The 15,246-nt window shown below is 39.8% G+C and overlaps 1 protein-coding gene across 6 annotated transcripts in view; it reads right to left on the reverse strand.

Moving 5' to 3' along the window:
- Window positions 1–9,284: 9,284 nt before the first annotated feature.
- The window catches only part of KLHL8 (kelch like family member 8), a 60,746-nt gene continuing 54,784 nt past the window's right edge, over window positions 9,285–15,246 (reverse strand). For all 6 annotated transcript variants that reach the window (XM_027971165.3, XM_042251620.2, XM_042251619.2 and 3 more), the window contains one exon: window positions 9,285–14,034. In XM_027971165.3, the coding sequence (XP_027826966.1) occupies window positions 13,911–14,034 (124 nt within the window). In that variant the 3' untranslated portion in view covers window positions 9,285–13,910. The remainder of the gene's footprint in view (window positions 14,035–15,246) is intronic.

Raw genomic sequence — 15,246 nt, forward strand, 5'->3', positions numbered from 1 at the left:
ACCTGTGCCCCCCCCCACACACACACACATACATTTCTACATATGTACACACTGCTATTGGAAAACCAATTGTACTCAGTTGCATGGGCTTTAGGAAAACGTCTTTAGTTAAACTATTCAACTCCCTGCTTTCTCATCTTTGTTCTGTAGTCTCTGAAGTCCTCCTTCTGCAGGTAGGACTTGGTACACAAGGTCACAACTGAGGACTTACAAGCATCTCAAGGGAATAAGTGACTGAGAAGAGTGGTTTTGCAGCTCTCTGAAGCCTACATATCTATAAGTATCATTTTGGAATTTTAAAATGTATTTTTGGCTGTGCTGGGTTTCCATTGCCGTGTGAGGGCTTTTCTGTAGTTGCGGCGACCACGGGCTCCTCTCTAGCTGTGTACCCAGGCTTCTCGCTGCAGTGGCTTCTCTCGTTGCAGAGCACGGGCTCTAGGCGCGAAGGCTGCCGTGGCTGTGGCTCTACAGAACAGCCTCAGTAGTTGCGGTGCACAGGCTTAAGTTCCTTCCCGCATGTGGGATCTTCCCAGACCAGGGATCGAATCTGTGTCCCCTGCATTGGCGGGCAGATTCTCTACCACTGAGCCACCAGGGAAGCCCCATTTTGTAAGTTTTTAAAAGATTGTTTTCAATCTGATTTACAAATAGTCAGATGACAAAGAAGCACATACAGCAAAAAATGTCTTAAGAGCAAGTCAACTTTATCCCTTCCTCCCCAGAGTAAACCACCATCAAGTCTGATGCATCTCCTTCCAGGACCTTTGGGCACTTAAAACATTATTTTTAAACACAAATTTAGATGAACTATATTCAGACTTTTCCCCACTTTATGTCTTCTATGTTAATCATTTTGGCTGTAAAATATTGTGCAAGTAAAGGTGAATCATTTACTTAAACATTATCCCTTTATGCATGCAAGCCACCCCGGTGTGTTTGTCATTCAGTCATGACTCTTTGTGATCCCACAGACAGTAACCCACCAGGCTCCTCTGTCCATGGAATTCTCCAAGCAAGAATGCTGGAGTGGGTAGCCATTCCCTTCTCCAGGGGAATCTTCCTGACCCAGGGATCAAACCTGGGTCTCCCACATTGCAGGCAGATGCTTTACCATCTGAGCCACCGGGGAAGCCCTTACAAGTGTTACTGCAGGATAAATTCTGGAAGGGGTAATGTCTGGGTCAAAAGACTAATTAAAGAATTTGTTACCAGACCACTTCTCCCCAAAAGCTCTTATACCAACTGTGGATGAGCTTATGTTCTTGCCCGCTTCAATTGCAAAGTAAGTCTTTACTACCTCAATTTGCATTCTCTGAAATTAACCAGTTAATTAAACAAAACTTATTTGGCCACTTGGTGTTTGATTCTGTGGAGTGTGTAGTCCTATTTTAGTTCATTTCTGTGAGATTATCTTTTCCTTCTCATTTGTAAATTAAGAAACTTGGACTAGGTTTTTGATTACATGACTCTTCCCAAGTCTGTCCTGTGGCCTATACCTTGGGAGACATCATGGGCCACTTACAGCATTTCCCATTTCTAACGCTGAAGGCCAGGGCCAATGCCTGAGTGAGGGAGACTCCATTTACATCACTGACATGGGTCCTTAGGGTTTCAAGCTCCATTCATCTTTAAAACTTACTTCTTGGTCCAAATTCATCCTGGATGGAACTGGAAGCTGTAAGATACTGGCAAAGTTTTGAAGCCCACTGGAGGTATAGGATGAATTTCACCATAGGTTTCTCTGTGGCCCACATGGACCTAGTCTAAGATTTCACTGTGATGCGTCACTCCTGTGCCTTAGTTGACTAGTCCTATTTTCTTTCCTTCCCTCACTGGGTCTTCTTTGCTGCATACGCGTTGCCTGGTTGTGGCAAGTGGGATATACTCTCTAGCTGTGTGTGGCCTTCTCACTGTGGTGGCTTCTCAAGCATTGGCTCAAGGTGAGTGGGCTTCAGAAGTTGCAGAGGTGGCCCACGGGCTTAGTTGCTCCTCAGCATGTGGGATCTTCCCAGGATGTTCCCGGACCAGGGACTGAGCCTGTCTTGTTGCAATGGAAGTGTGGCATCTTAGCCACTGGGCCACCAGGGAAGTCGCTCTTTTGATTTTAAATAAAGGTGAACGACAAGGGAAGACTGTAATCTTTCATCCCTGTGAGATTTTTCTCCCACCCATTCAGAATGCACATTGGCATAAAGTGTATGTCCTTCTGAACCGCATGTCATGTCTCTTCATGAGGATGACAGGTAACTTCAAATCAGGTATTTTTCCATTCAAACATCTAACTCCTGGCCCTCGGTGGCACTCGCTAACCTAGATGCTATTTTAAAGCCAACTGCTGTGGCTACACTGATCAGATTATTTCAAGCTGGAGAGCATGGCATAAGCCAGCTTATCTGTTGGGCAGAGGACAACACTCCTCTTATGCCTGTGTATTGGTCCTGAATTCCCCACAGCAAAGCAGAGCCACCTTGCCTTTTTTCCTTTCACTCACTACATCCATGATACCTTCCCATCCCTTTTGCACAGCAGACCTGGACAGTGAAATGTGGTCAGAATGTGTTAACCTTGTGTGCTGTGTACTTTCCACACACAGTCGCTTTTGTTTTTTGGCTGCGTTGGGTCTTCGTTGCTGCCCCCAGGCTTTCTCTGGTTACACAACGAGAGGGGGCTTCTCACTAGTTGCAATGAGCAGGCTTCTCATTACAGTGGCTTCTCTCATCACAGGCTCTAGGGTGTGTGGCTCAGTGGCTGTGGTGCACAGGCAGAGCTGCTCTGTGGGATATTCCAGGATCAAACCCGTATCCCCTGGGTTGGGAGGTGGATTCTTTACCACTAGTCCAACAGAGAAGCCCCGTGGTGTATATTTTTAAAACCTTTCAAATTAGTCATTTCATTATCATGCTTTACAGATGATGAGATTTAGGCTCATCTGTCCATGGTCAAACAGCTAGTAACAGATGAAACTCAGGTTATGATACAGATCTTGATTGAAGTTAGAAACTTTGCTTAGAAGGAACTAAAGGAAATGACTTTTATAAGCTTTTAAAATGTCATCCACAACCAGTATCCTAACACTGTTAACATTTAACTATTTTTGAATTTTGCTAGAGACAATCAGGAAAACTGGATTGTGAGCAGGAATTAGGTTTTATAAAGCAGGAAGTCCTGAGAATCTTGCCGTCATAGAAACTTAAGGAGCACGACTGGAGGGACCCTGTCTGATGTTGCTATATGTGTTGTCCTGTGGATTTTCACCATTTACCAGAACTAGTCAAGACAGCAGTATATTTCCAGTGACTGTTGAGATCGACAGGTTTTCTTCTTAATAAAGAGAAATAGGGACTGGTACTCCAGTGGTTTGGACTTTGCCCTTTCACAGCCAGGGAACTAAGATCTCATAAGTTAAGTGGCACAGCCAAATTAAAAATTAAATTCGATGTGATAAACCCTTAAAGAAATTAGCATAAAATTTTTAAGGTCATGAACAATGTAAAGTAACCTGTAAAGGTTAAAGTACCAGCAAATATAACATAGCTATAACAGGCAGCAGCATGAATGCCCCTTGGGTCCTCCAAATTTCACAGTAAAGGGACCAAATAAAACTTTAACTCAGAAACTGAAGACTTTGAGGGCTTTGAGTATCTTGGGCCCCAGCTGGACTCCTCTCATTTTCATCAGTGTCTAGGCAAAACCACTATCACGTTCTGTCTTGTCAAGTTACCTGAATGTTGTGTACTATATTTATTTCCTCATCTGTAACAAAAAAAGGGGTTAAAATAAATGGTATCCTAAAGTCTACATAGTAAAAATACTAATAATCGAACATTTCCCTATTAAACATGAGTTAAAAGACCACTGTCCAAGATCATCATCAGCGTGGGGGCGGATAAAGTGGGGTTCTACACACTTGTCACCCTTGATCACAAGTTTATAAAATCGTCTTTAAAATTGTAGAACTAGACAGGCAGGCATACACACAACCCTACTTACTTTATGATAGCTTTTCTGGGAAGACTTAAACAATACTCTTCATATATATCACCAGACTTGGTTCCAAAACAAAGGCAGAGGATAAAAACTATCCTCATAGAATAATAGTATCTCCATAAGTTGTTTTGGTAGTGAGGACATCAGATTAATAAAAATTTCCACATATGGACCATTTGAAAGGTGACATTCATTACCACATTTTTAAGGTTCTGATGCATGTTTAAAATTGTTTTAGTTCTCTAATATCAATTTCCCTATCTAGTGTGTATCCTGAAGTCAAATAAATTATGTATCACCTACCCTAAATCTTATACCCCCTTATCCACTCAATTGATAACATAATTTCATTTACTGTAGAGTAGAATTACTGTGTAGTCAAACATCACAGGTGGATGGTCCGGCCTCTCCTCTCGCCTCCATTTGCTGAAGCAGTAAATCAGCTGCGGGCAGGCCCATCCATCATGCTTTCTACTGCTTTGTACTCAGGCGCGCGCGCGCGTGCGTGCGTGCGTGCGAGCATGTGTGTGTACACACACATACATGATCATTTTACAAACATGTCAAGAGAGCAAAATGTATTGTTGGGTAAATGCACTGTGCTAAGGCCTAAGAGGTTAGGGAAATTTCAAATTTCACATATGTACTGGGTTGGCCAAAGAGTTCCTTCTACCCTAATTTCCTGAAGCCACATCTTTACTTCACAAATACACATTCCTTAATCCAGTGGCTGGCCAGGTTCCTTCCTGAGCTCAATTTCTTCACGATCTTTAATGTGCCTAGTGCTCTCATTGCTTGAGAGCCCCAAGAGCCTGGGGCAGCTGAGACCCATTCTCCTCAAGTTTTACAGCTCTCTACAGACATATTTACAAAGTGTTACCTGAAAATACCAGGAACCTCCAGACATTCCATCTGTGTGCAATTCATTAAGAAGAACTTACGTTCGTTCCCCTGTAAGAGCTGTTTACTCCTCTGGCTGTCGTCTGAAAGGATGTGGTAAGTTCGAGTCGACAGAACTGTCTCTGGCCTTTTCCTCCCCCATCTTCACAGGCATTAGCCACTCCACAGGTGTAAACCTTTATGCCACAAGATGTTGAGTATGTAAAGAAGATGAGATCCGAAGCACAACAACTTGGCTCGATTATAATGCACCTCCAGGGATTAAGTAAAAGCCACAGCCAGATTCTGAAGATTATTAAAAAAGGTAATTAGGAAAACATTTTGGACCTGGGCCTCAAATTGCACTCAGTGAGCTAAACGATGCAGGCACAACCTGAAATGCATGTTCAAGCTTCTCATTAATGCCCTTTTCCCAAGTGTAATGTGAGGAATGTACCACTAGAGAGCAGCCACTTCCCTGGACCATAAAGAAGGCCGAGTGCATTGATGCTTTTGACTGGGGTGTTGGAGAAGACCCTCGAAAAACCCTTGAACTGTGAGATCAAATCAGTCAATCCTAAAGGAAATTAACCCTGAATATTCACTGCAGTGACTGAAGCTCCAGTACTTCAGCTACCTGATGCGAAGAACTAACTCACTGGAGAAGACCCTGATGCTGGGAAAGATTGAAGGCAGGAGGAGAAGGGAGCAACAGAGATGAGATGGCTGGATGGCATCACCAACTCAGTGGACAGGAGTTTGAGCAAACTCCAAGAAAAGTGAAAGACACGGAAGCCTGGCGTGCAGTCCATGGGGTCTCAAAGAGTTGGACACAAATAAGTGACTGAACAACCAACAACTATTTCCTTTAGGGAAAAAATGCTGTTAAATACACTGGTTTAATCACAATGAGATACCACTTCACACCCAGGAGAATGGCTGTAATCAAAGAGACAAAGTGTTGGAGAGGATGATGAGAAAGTGGAAACTTCCTACTGTACTGACGGGAATATAATATAGTACACCCCCTGTGGATAACCATAAAAACCAGCAATCCCACTTGTGTAGACTCACCAAGATACATGAAAACATGTTCACATGGACACATTTATGAACATTCATGGCAGCATGCTGCGTGATGGCCCCAAACTGGAAACTGATCAACTGGTAAATGGCTGAACAACGTAAGACAGACTGTTCAGTATTAAAACGACGACAGTACAGGTGAAATGAACCTCAAAACATTATGCTAAGTGAAACAGGTACAAAATGCTATATTCAATATGAGTTTGATTTCACTTACATGATATACTCAGAAAAGGCAAGTTTATGGACAGAAACCATATTAGTGGTTGCCTTGAGAGGCAGGAAGGAAAAGAGGGAAGGAGTGAAGACTGACCCCAAGAGGGGTTCGTGAGAATTTGGGGAACATGAAAATGAACAATCTGGGTTATGGTGATGTTGGCACGTGTGTGATAGTCAACTCAGTTGTGTCCAACTCTTTGAGACACCACGGACTGTAGGCCACCAGACTCCTCTGTCCATGGGGATTCTCCAGGGAAGAATACTGGAGTGGGTTGCCATGCCCTCCTCCAGGGGATCTTCCCGACCCAGGGATCGAATCCACATCTCTTACGTCTCCTGCGTTGGCAGGCAGGTTCTTTACCACTAGTGCCACCTGGGAAGCCCTGATTTGACACAACAAACCATAGATTGTAAACCTAGTGGGTCAGTTTTTTTATCATATGAATTACAATTCAATCAATCTGGCTCCTAAGAAAGCACATTGATTTAGTACTGCATTAAAATACATAATGAAGAAATGAAGCGAGGAGGAGGAACCTAGAGGACTGTGTTAGAATGTAGTACAAATAGCCACTGTGTCGTTCAGTCCTGAGCTCTGGTCTCCAGACAGGAAAAAAGATAATTGTTTGCAGACGAATAGGGGGAAATCAGGGAATTTATGGTTAAGTACGAACTTTATTACTTTTGGCCAAAAGCCAAAGCAGAAACTTTTTTTTTTTTTAAACAAAGGGAAGTTGCAAAGTCTCAGGCAGAACACAAATATTTTCTGAATCTACATCAATATTTTGAAGGGATTTAGCACACTGCTGTTAAAAGGTACTGGTGTATATAATAAAATCACATACTTGAGACATTCAGGGAAGAGAAGCACAGACACAGCTATACCAAGGAAACTTACAGTTTATGAATTTAAAACTCCCCATTTAAATTTGAGAAAAAACTTTAGGCATGACAAATATATGGGACCAAAAAGTTTCTTAAGGTCTTCTAAGATACTCAACAGCTAAGCTTCACAGAGGGATGTAGTACTATATGGGCTTACCTGTGGCTCAGCGGTAAAAGAATCCACGTGCAATGCAGGGGACTCGAGTTCAAGCTCTCAGTTCAGTCCCTAAGGTCAGGAAGATCGTCTGGAGAAGGGAATGGCAACCCACTCCAGTATTCCTGCCTGGGAAATCCCATGGACAGAAGAGCCTGGTGGGCGACTGTCCATGGGGGTCACAAGAGTTGGAGACAACTTAGCAAGTAAACCACCACCACTGGTAAAAAGTTCTGACCACTTAATTCTCACCCTTCCAAAAGCATAAATCAGCCAGGGCAAGTAGGATAAAAAAAAATTTTTAACCTGTGCATAATATACTAATCAAAATAGGTTTTTCAGGAACCCCACAATTTAAGCAGGCATGAGACCTCTGCAATGTTAGTAACAACTGAAAGGGTATGTAAGTGTATGAGCAACCAGTATGTGAACCACAAGACAGCCAAAAGGCACTCACTGAGAGTTTCAGAGGTCCAGCCCCAGAGCAGCACTGGATGATGGAAGGTTCTTTGCCTTCTCTGATACCAACAGGACAAAGGATCTGAGGCAGGTCTGAAAGGGCTGGGGTTTTAAAAGGGCTGGGGTTTTCTAGCCCTCATCAACTAACTAGTGAAAGTTCAAAACTAACCAGTGAAAGTTCAAATCGATGATAAAGCCCCTGAAGTTAAGCGTTAGTTGCTCATCTGTGTCCGACTTTTTGCCATCCCATGGACTGTAGCCCACCAGGTTCCTCTGTCCATGGAGTTCTCCAGGCAAAAATACTGGAGTGGGTAGCCATTCCCTTCTCCAGGGGATCTTTGAGATCTAGGAATCGAACCCAAGTCACCTACATTGTCTGAACTACCAGGGAAGCCCCTGAGGGAAGGGTTGATAAAGCCCCTAGGAACAGATTGAATCAAACACACGTCTGAAAATACACCACTTAGAAACAAAATTCAGGACTTTTCTGGTGATCCAGTGGTTTAAGAATCCATCTGTCAAGGCAGGGAACGTGGATTCAATCCCTGATCAAGGAAGATGCCACATGTCATGGGGCAACTAAGTTCACAGGCCATAACTACTGAGCCTGGGCTCTGGAGCCCATAAGCCCTAACCACTGAGCCCTAGAGCCCGCGCTCTGCAACAAGAGAAGTCACCGGAATGAGAAGCCTGCGCACAGCAACTGGAGAGCAACTAAAGCAAGCCCGAGCATGGCAAAGATCCAGTGCAGCTGCAAATAACGAAAATAAAAGTTAAAAAACTATTCCTTTAAATTAGCATAGATGTAAATCAGAAAACCTCAACACACACACACACCCCCTTGCTGAAAACTAATCACAATGTGGAATGTTAACATACTTCCCTCCAGTGATAGGTCAAAGAACCAAAAGAAAAAAACAGCCATAAACAGACAACTGAGAACACAATCAGCTAGAGTGATATAATACACATACAGAAACTGCATTACTGCAACATAAGGCTTTTCAAGAATTCACAACAATCATGATAGAACCGAAAGAAATTAAGAAAAAGACATTATTTGGAACTTAAAAATATACTTCTAAACTCACAGATCAAAGCAAAACATGGAATGAACATTTATAAAATACTTAGAAGTGAACATTAATGAAAACAATACAAGTAAAACCAAGTGGGATCCAGCAAATGATATTTTATAAAGTAAATCGTACTTAAAATGACTTACACATCCTAAATGGTCGTATAACCACTAAGACACTGAATTGATAATTAAGTTTTCCTCAAAAAAAAAGGAGGTCAAGGTGGTTTTATACGTAAGTTCTATTACATGTTGAATAAATGGATTGTTTCAGTGTTAAATAATTCAGAGAACAGAAGAGAAAGAATACTTCATCCTGTGTGTCACTTAGCTCCTGGTTAGACAAACTGACCACTGGAGTAGAATACAAAGCCCCACGCATTTACTTACAAGGAATCTGGCCATGTAGGAAAAGGCCCCAAAGAAAGGATGTTACTAAGCAGTATGAAGAAAACTGGTCATCACATAATAAAAAATATCTAATACTAAAAAAAAAAATTTCCTCTCACACACATACACAAATCAATTCCAGGTGGATTAAAGGCTACATATGAGAAACTTTATTAGAATAAATGATAGATTTCTTAAGACACAAAAAAGAACATGTAAATACATTAAAGTTTTCTGTACCAAAATACAAAGTGAAGAGCTAAGCCACAAACCGAGAGAAGATAATGTACAATAAAAATAAATGGAAAAATTAGTATCCTATTATGAAGAACTCTAAGGTAAACAAGGAAAAAAATGGACAAAAGGAGCATTTCACAGAAGAAACCAGTCGACTAATAATCATGGGAACATTTTCAACTCAACAATCAAGAAAATGCAAACTAAAGCCATAATAAAATATCATCTTACACTTAACAGATTGGCAAATGAATCATGTCTTACAACAGCAAGTAAATAATAAATCATTTTCCAAAATAGTTCTGTAAACTGGCACAACCATTTTGGAAAATAATTTCACTGTTTATAAAGCTGATCAAGCAAACTCTACTTCTGGATAGGTACTTTAGAAAAAACCTGCACATGCATGCATACCAAGAAACTGTGTTCAAATGTTCACTTTAGCACTGCAAAGCAAAAATAGGGAAAATGCCCAACAAATTTTAAAAGTGAACCTGCTGAATGAAAAGATCAAACTACTAAGACTACATAATGATACTATTCTTTATAAAGCTCGCCAACGTAAGAGTACACAACATGTAGCTTTCATATTTGTATGAAAACAAAAAACAGCAAAGAAACCAATGACTCAGGATAGTACTTAACTCTAGTGAGAACAGCTGGCAGGGGATTGGAACTGAGAAGGAACAAAAGGCACAGTCAGGACTACCAGGAATGTTATTAATAATTAGGGACTGAATGCACAGGTGTTTCATCACTATGCTTAAAAACTTACATGTCACACACATTACACTTATGTATCAAATATTAAATATAGAAATAAAGTCATCAGTGGTTACCAGAGGCAGTGTAAGGGGTGGGAGAAATAGGTAAAGGGGGTCAAAAGGTATCAATACAAATTCCAGATATTAAAAAATAAGTCCTGGGGATGTAACGTATGGCATTGTGACTATAGTTAATAGTGCTGTGTGGCATATCTGAAAGGAGCTGAGAGAATAGATCTTAAAACTTCTCAAGGAAAAAAACTATGATGATGGATTCTTGTGGTGACCATTTCACAATGTATATGTATACTGAATCATTATGTTGTACACATAAAACTTATACCAATATCTCAATATAATAAATGGAAATAAGTGACCAAAAGATGAGAAGTAGTGACCAGAAATACTTTTATACTGCTAAGCAGCAGCTATGAAAAAGAAAATCCTTCCTTAAATATACGTACTTTTAGGTGGAACAGTAGAATTTTTCAGTCAGAGGAATATTGGTTAACCAGTGACTAGTTGTAAATCTTGGACAAATTACTTCCTGTATCTGAGTAACTCTCAACTGCAAAATTACTGTAAAGATTAAAATGTTATTATAAAGTGACTGATGCAGGCATTAAACAAACTATAGTTATTAATAAATTGTAGTTGTCAGTACGCCCCATGATTACTGCCCAAATTTAAGAAATCTCATATAGTTCAAGTAGGCTGAGTTTAGCCTCAACCAATAAAATAATGGAAAAATGACTTGTTAAAACAACAAAAATCACCAGAATTTTTGCACTACAATAGAATTCTCAGAGTTCCCTTCAAAGAAACTATCCTACTGTTTTCATACCCATGACACATTTATTTTGCAACCAGGTTATCTTGTACTTCTTCCTCTTTCCACCTATTTCTCTCTCCTTTCCCCATCCACTTCCTCTGGCAAACACGTTTGTTCTTGTATGACTATGATGAGACTAATTCTCTTGGATGACTTACAAATGGATCTTCAGGTGGTTTCCAAGGAAGAGTTTCAGAAAACTTTTTAGCAATGGCAAGACAGGCAGAAAACAAAATTAAAGATTCACGAGGTTACTAATCGGAAGGGCAACATCTTAATGCATAAACAATCTTATTTCTAAATAGTATAAGTCTACAACTGCTGAACAGACAATTGCTCAGTCAGTTGCCTTTAACCTCTTTAAGGGTTAACAAAAATCTTCGTATTTTCTGTTAAACATAAAGATCCTTTCTTTGGAGAAAAAAATATTTCAGCCAACCGACTAAATCAATTTTGTATTTGAAGGATGGAGAATAAACAATTACATCATTTTGAAAAGATTCTATGCAAGCAATCAAACAAAGAAAAGCAAAGTTACATACACTATACAGAAATAATAACAGATACATAATACTCATATTCCTATTCATAATAGATACATGCAATATATTTTGAATCAATAAACAGCACTGATGTGAATCCAACTTTCTGATCTCTGTACTTGGTAGTATATGAGAGTTTTACTATTTTGATTTGCTGGAATATTACTACACAAATTTATATATGGTTTTGAGAAAATATTATAGAGAAGTTCTTTTGCTACTTGTCACTCTACATAAAGCACTTTAATCTTTTCATACCATTGTCAGGTCCTTCAAGGCTATACTTCTGATGGCCCACAGATAATGTAACAGTTAGCCACATGTTGTTTACTTCACATTACTTCCCTTAGCAGTAGTTCATATTTTATGGGTAGCAAGAGTAGCAACTTAGTAGTTAGATGACTCCTGTATTGAAAAACTAGTAATGGAAACATAACACCTTCATGCTCCCAAATGCTATACTCATGACAAAGGCAGAAATAAAAAAAAACTTTTTTAATAACCTTAGAATAAAAGATCCACTCCCCCTCAAAATAAATATAACATTAGGCAACCATACCTAGACAAGCATTATAATACAGGAAGTCCATTAGACCTGGGAAAGAGCTGAAGCCAGATTTTGAGCCTTATTCTCCATATGCAGCCAGTTATAGCCAGTCCAGTAAGTGCTACAGAGTGAACTGCGTTGGGGGTTGACTGAAATACGGTTACAGTTGTACAAGAGAACATCAGTTCAGACCCAGCAATGACTTATGGACTTGCTCACAAGCTGACAGCAAAAATTGCCATAATTTGAGAACATTTAAGTTGGCTTCATGAAAGACCTTTTTCTGCTAGCCAAGTTCTCTTAAATTTTCTTTACCTTGTTTTTTTTGCTTGAATATACACAAAGCACTACCTTTTGTAATGTGGCTTTTTGCCTCTCTGTACTGAAAAAGCCTAGGTTGTCATTTAACAAGGCCCATCACAGCTGCTAGGCAGTTAACTTCAGGTTCTGCATCGCCCCAGCTTCCTCATGAACAAGATGACTGACAGCAGTAAACTATACCAAATTCTAAGGCATAATAACTAAAGGAGGATTCAAGAACGTCTGGAAGAGAAGTACCAAACTGCACTGCAAATACAAAATAGAATAATTTAATATTCTTCATACATATTTATAAAAATATATACATATAATGAATAAGCCACTTTATAATGCTGGTAAAACCGAAGAGCTGTTAGATCAACAGCTGTATAAATAGCCTGCCTTCAAAGCAATGGAAAGAAATATTTTCAATTAAAATTCAGTAAGTACACTGGAGAGAATATAACAGAAAAAAGACTAGTTTCATCTTCCTTTGCTTTTACAATATCTTTTATTGGTAAAGAGGGATATGAACTAATCAACAGTTCAACTAAAGTCCGTAAAGGGTTTTTGAGTTCAATTTCTCATAATAAATAAATCCAGATTCTGTACAGTTAGAAAAACTATGATGGTGGCAGACAGCAAAATAGAAAGATAATAAATCTCAGATTCAGAATGAAATAATTAAATCAAAGAGTGTTAAACATATTTTTGGGGTTGCCTCATTAGGGAGTCATGTAATGGACACTACTCCCATTCAAGGTCTCTCAAATGGGCACTAGAATAATGCTGACTCTAAAGCCTTCTCCTCTAATAATCTCATCTGGTTCCGTTTTTTATTACTATGAACCAAAACCCCTTTCACATGAAAAAATAAGTGTAGATTCATTCAGATGGAATCGTTCATTTAGATCTTTTGATGTCCTAACAAGTCAAACTGAAATGAAGCCTATAATCCTATAGACTGACACTCAGAAAGATGAAACATTTTTCCTACTTCTGTAAATATCCAAGGAATTGACAAGTCAACACCTAGAAAAAAGCAAGGCATAAATTCATCAGCACCAAGGAGAAATGATCTTCAAATGGAGCAGGTCTGTTAGGAGTCCTGGTACCTCTGTGTTGATGAACAGGTTCTAATCTCCCCAGAGGAAAAATCCAATGCCTAAGGTTAATGCCTTTAGGCAAAAGGTAAAGCTCAGCAAGCGACTTCATTCTGCATGTTCATTCATCCACACTTAAAAAAAAAGTTAATTTCAAGGTTCTGGCACTCCACTCCGTTAAACCTTTTTTTTTTTTTTTTTGGAGGAGGTTTCAGCTTAGACTGTCTTCTTTCCCTACTTCATTATTTGTTAAAGTGGGAAATATCAACTTTATTACTAGTAATTCTTCGGCTACCATTCCAAAAGTTGCACTCAGTCACATACAACAGTTTACATTTACATGACACTCTAGTAATGGTTAAAACTGCTCGAAGGTGGCCATTACAAAATCCTGCTTGTCTTTCTTGCCTATCAGATATGACTAAACCGTTGGTGACTGGAACTCAAGTCACATACAGTCAACCACATTGCTGGATCCATGACCTACATCTCGGATTTGGCTAGTTAAACAGGCACACACAGCTACACCTGCTCCAGCTCTGCAGTGAGACACAGATCCAACAAGCTCCCACCTGAAAAGACAGAGAAGAAAGAATGTTATCTTAAATCATGATTCGCTTCACTCATAAGACAAAACAAAACCTCCCTATTAAGAGACAGGTTTTGAAAGACAGTAAGCTATCCCCAAACATTTCTAGTAACTACATCTAGCAGCATTTTCCTTTTTATGGATCATAGCCTTGTCATGGCGCAGGGGCTTGTGGGATTCAATGAAGCTATGAGCCATGCCATGCAGAGCACTCTAGATGGATGGGTCATAGTGAAAAGTGCTGACAAAACATGGTCCACTGGAGGATGAAATGGCAATCTACTCCGTTATTCCTGCTGCAAGAACCCCATGAACAGATGAAAATGCAAAAAGATATGATACCAGAAGTTTGAGCCCCCCAGGTCAGAGGTGTCCAATATGCTGTTGGGGAAGAGTGGAGTGAAGTACTAGGTTGGTGCAAAAGTAACTGTGGCTTCTCATTGTGGAACTCTGCTGTTTGATATTGGAATACATTCTTTTTTTTTTTTTTTGGGAATACATTCTTAAATAAATGCTTTATGTTATACATCATTTTAATGTGCATTTCTTGCTTTATTTTTTTTTGCTAATGACTTATTATTTGCTATTTATATTTTAGATTATAGAAATGATGTTAGACAAAATGCCAATTCAAGTGATTTTTTGAGTTCAAAATGGGTTGTAAAGCAGCACAGACAACTTGCAACTTCAACAATGCATTTGGCCCAGGAACTGCTAACAAACATACAGTGAGGGTGGTTTAAGAAGTTTTGCAAAGATGATGAGAGCCTTGAAGATGAGGAGCACAGTGGCCGGCCGTCAGAATTTGAATGAACCAATTGAGACCAACAGAACAGTATGAAAAGAAAGAAAGATATGGCAATGAAAGACAAACCCACCAAGTCAGCAGGCACCCAATATGCTCCTGGAGAAGAGTAGGGAAATAGCTCCAGAAGGAATGAAGAGGCTGAGCCAAAGTGGAAATGACACCCAGCTGTGGATGCGACTGGCGATGGAAGTAAAGTCTGATGTGGTAAAGAATGATACTGCATAGGAACCTCGAATGTTAGGTCCATGAATCAAGGTAAATTGGAAGTGGTCAAACAGGAGATGGCAAGAGTGAATATCGACATTTTAGCAATCAGTGAACTAAAATGGACTGGAATGGGCAAATTTAATTCAGATGACCATTATATCTACTACTGTGGACAAGAAT

The sequence above is a fragment of the Ovis aries genome, chromosome 6, assembly GCF_016772045.2.
Source record: "Ovis aries strain OAR_USU_Benz2616 breed Rambouillet chromosome 6, ARS-UI_Ramb_v3.0, whole genome shotgun sequence".
Lineage (NCBI taxonomy): Eukaryota > Metazoa > Chordata > Mammalia > Artiodactyla > Bovidae > Ovis > Ovis aries.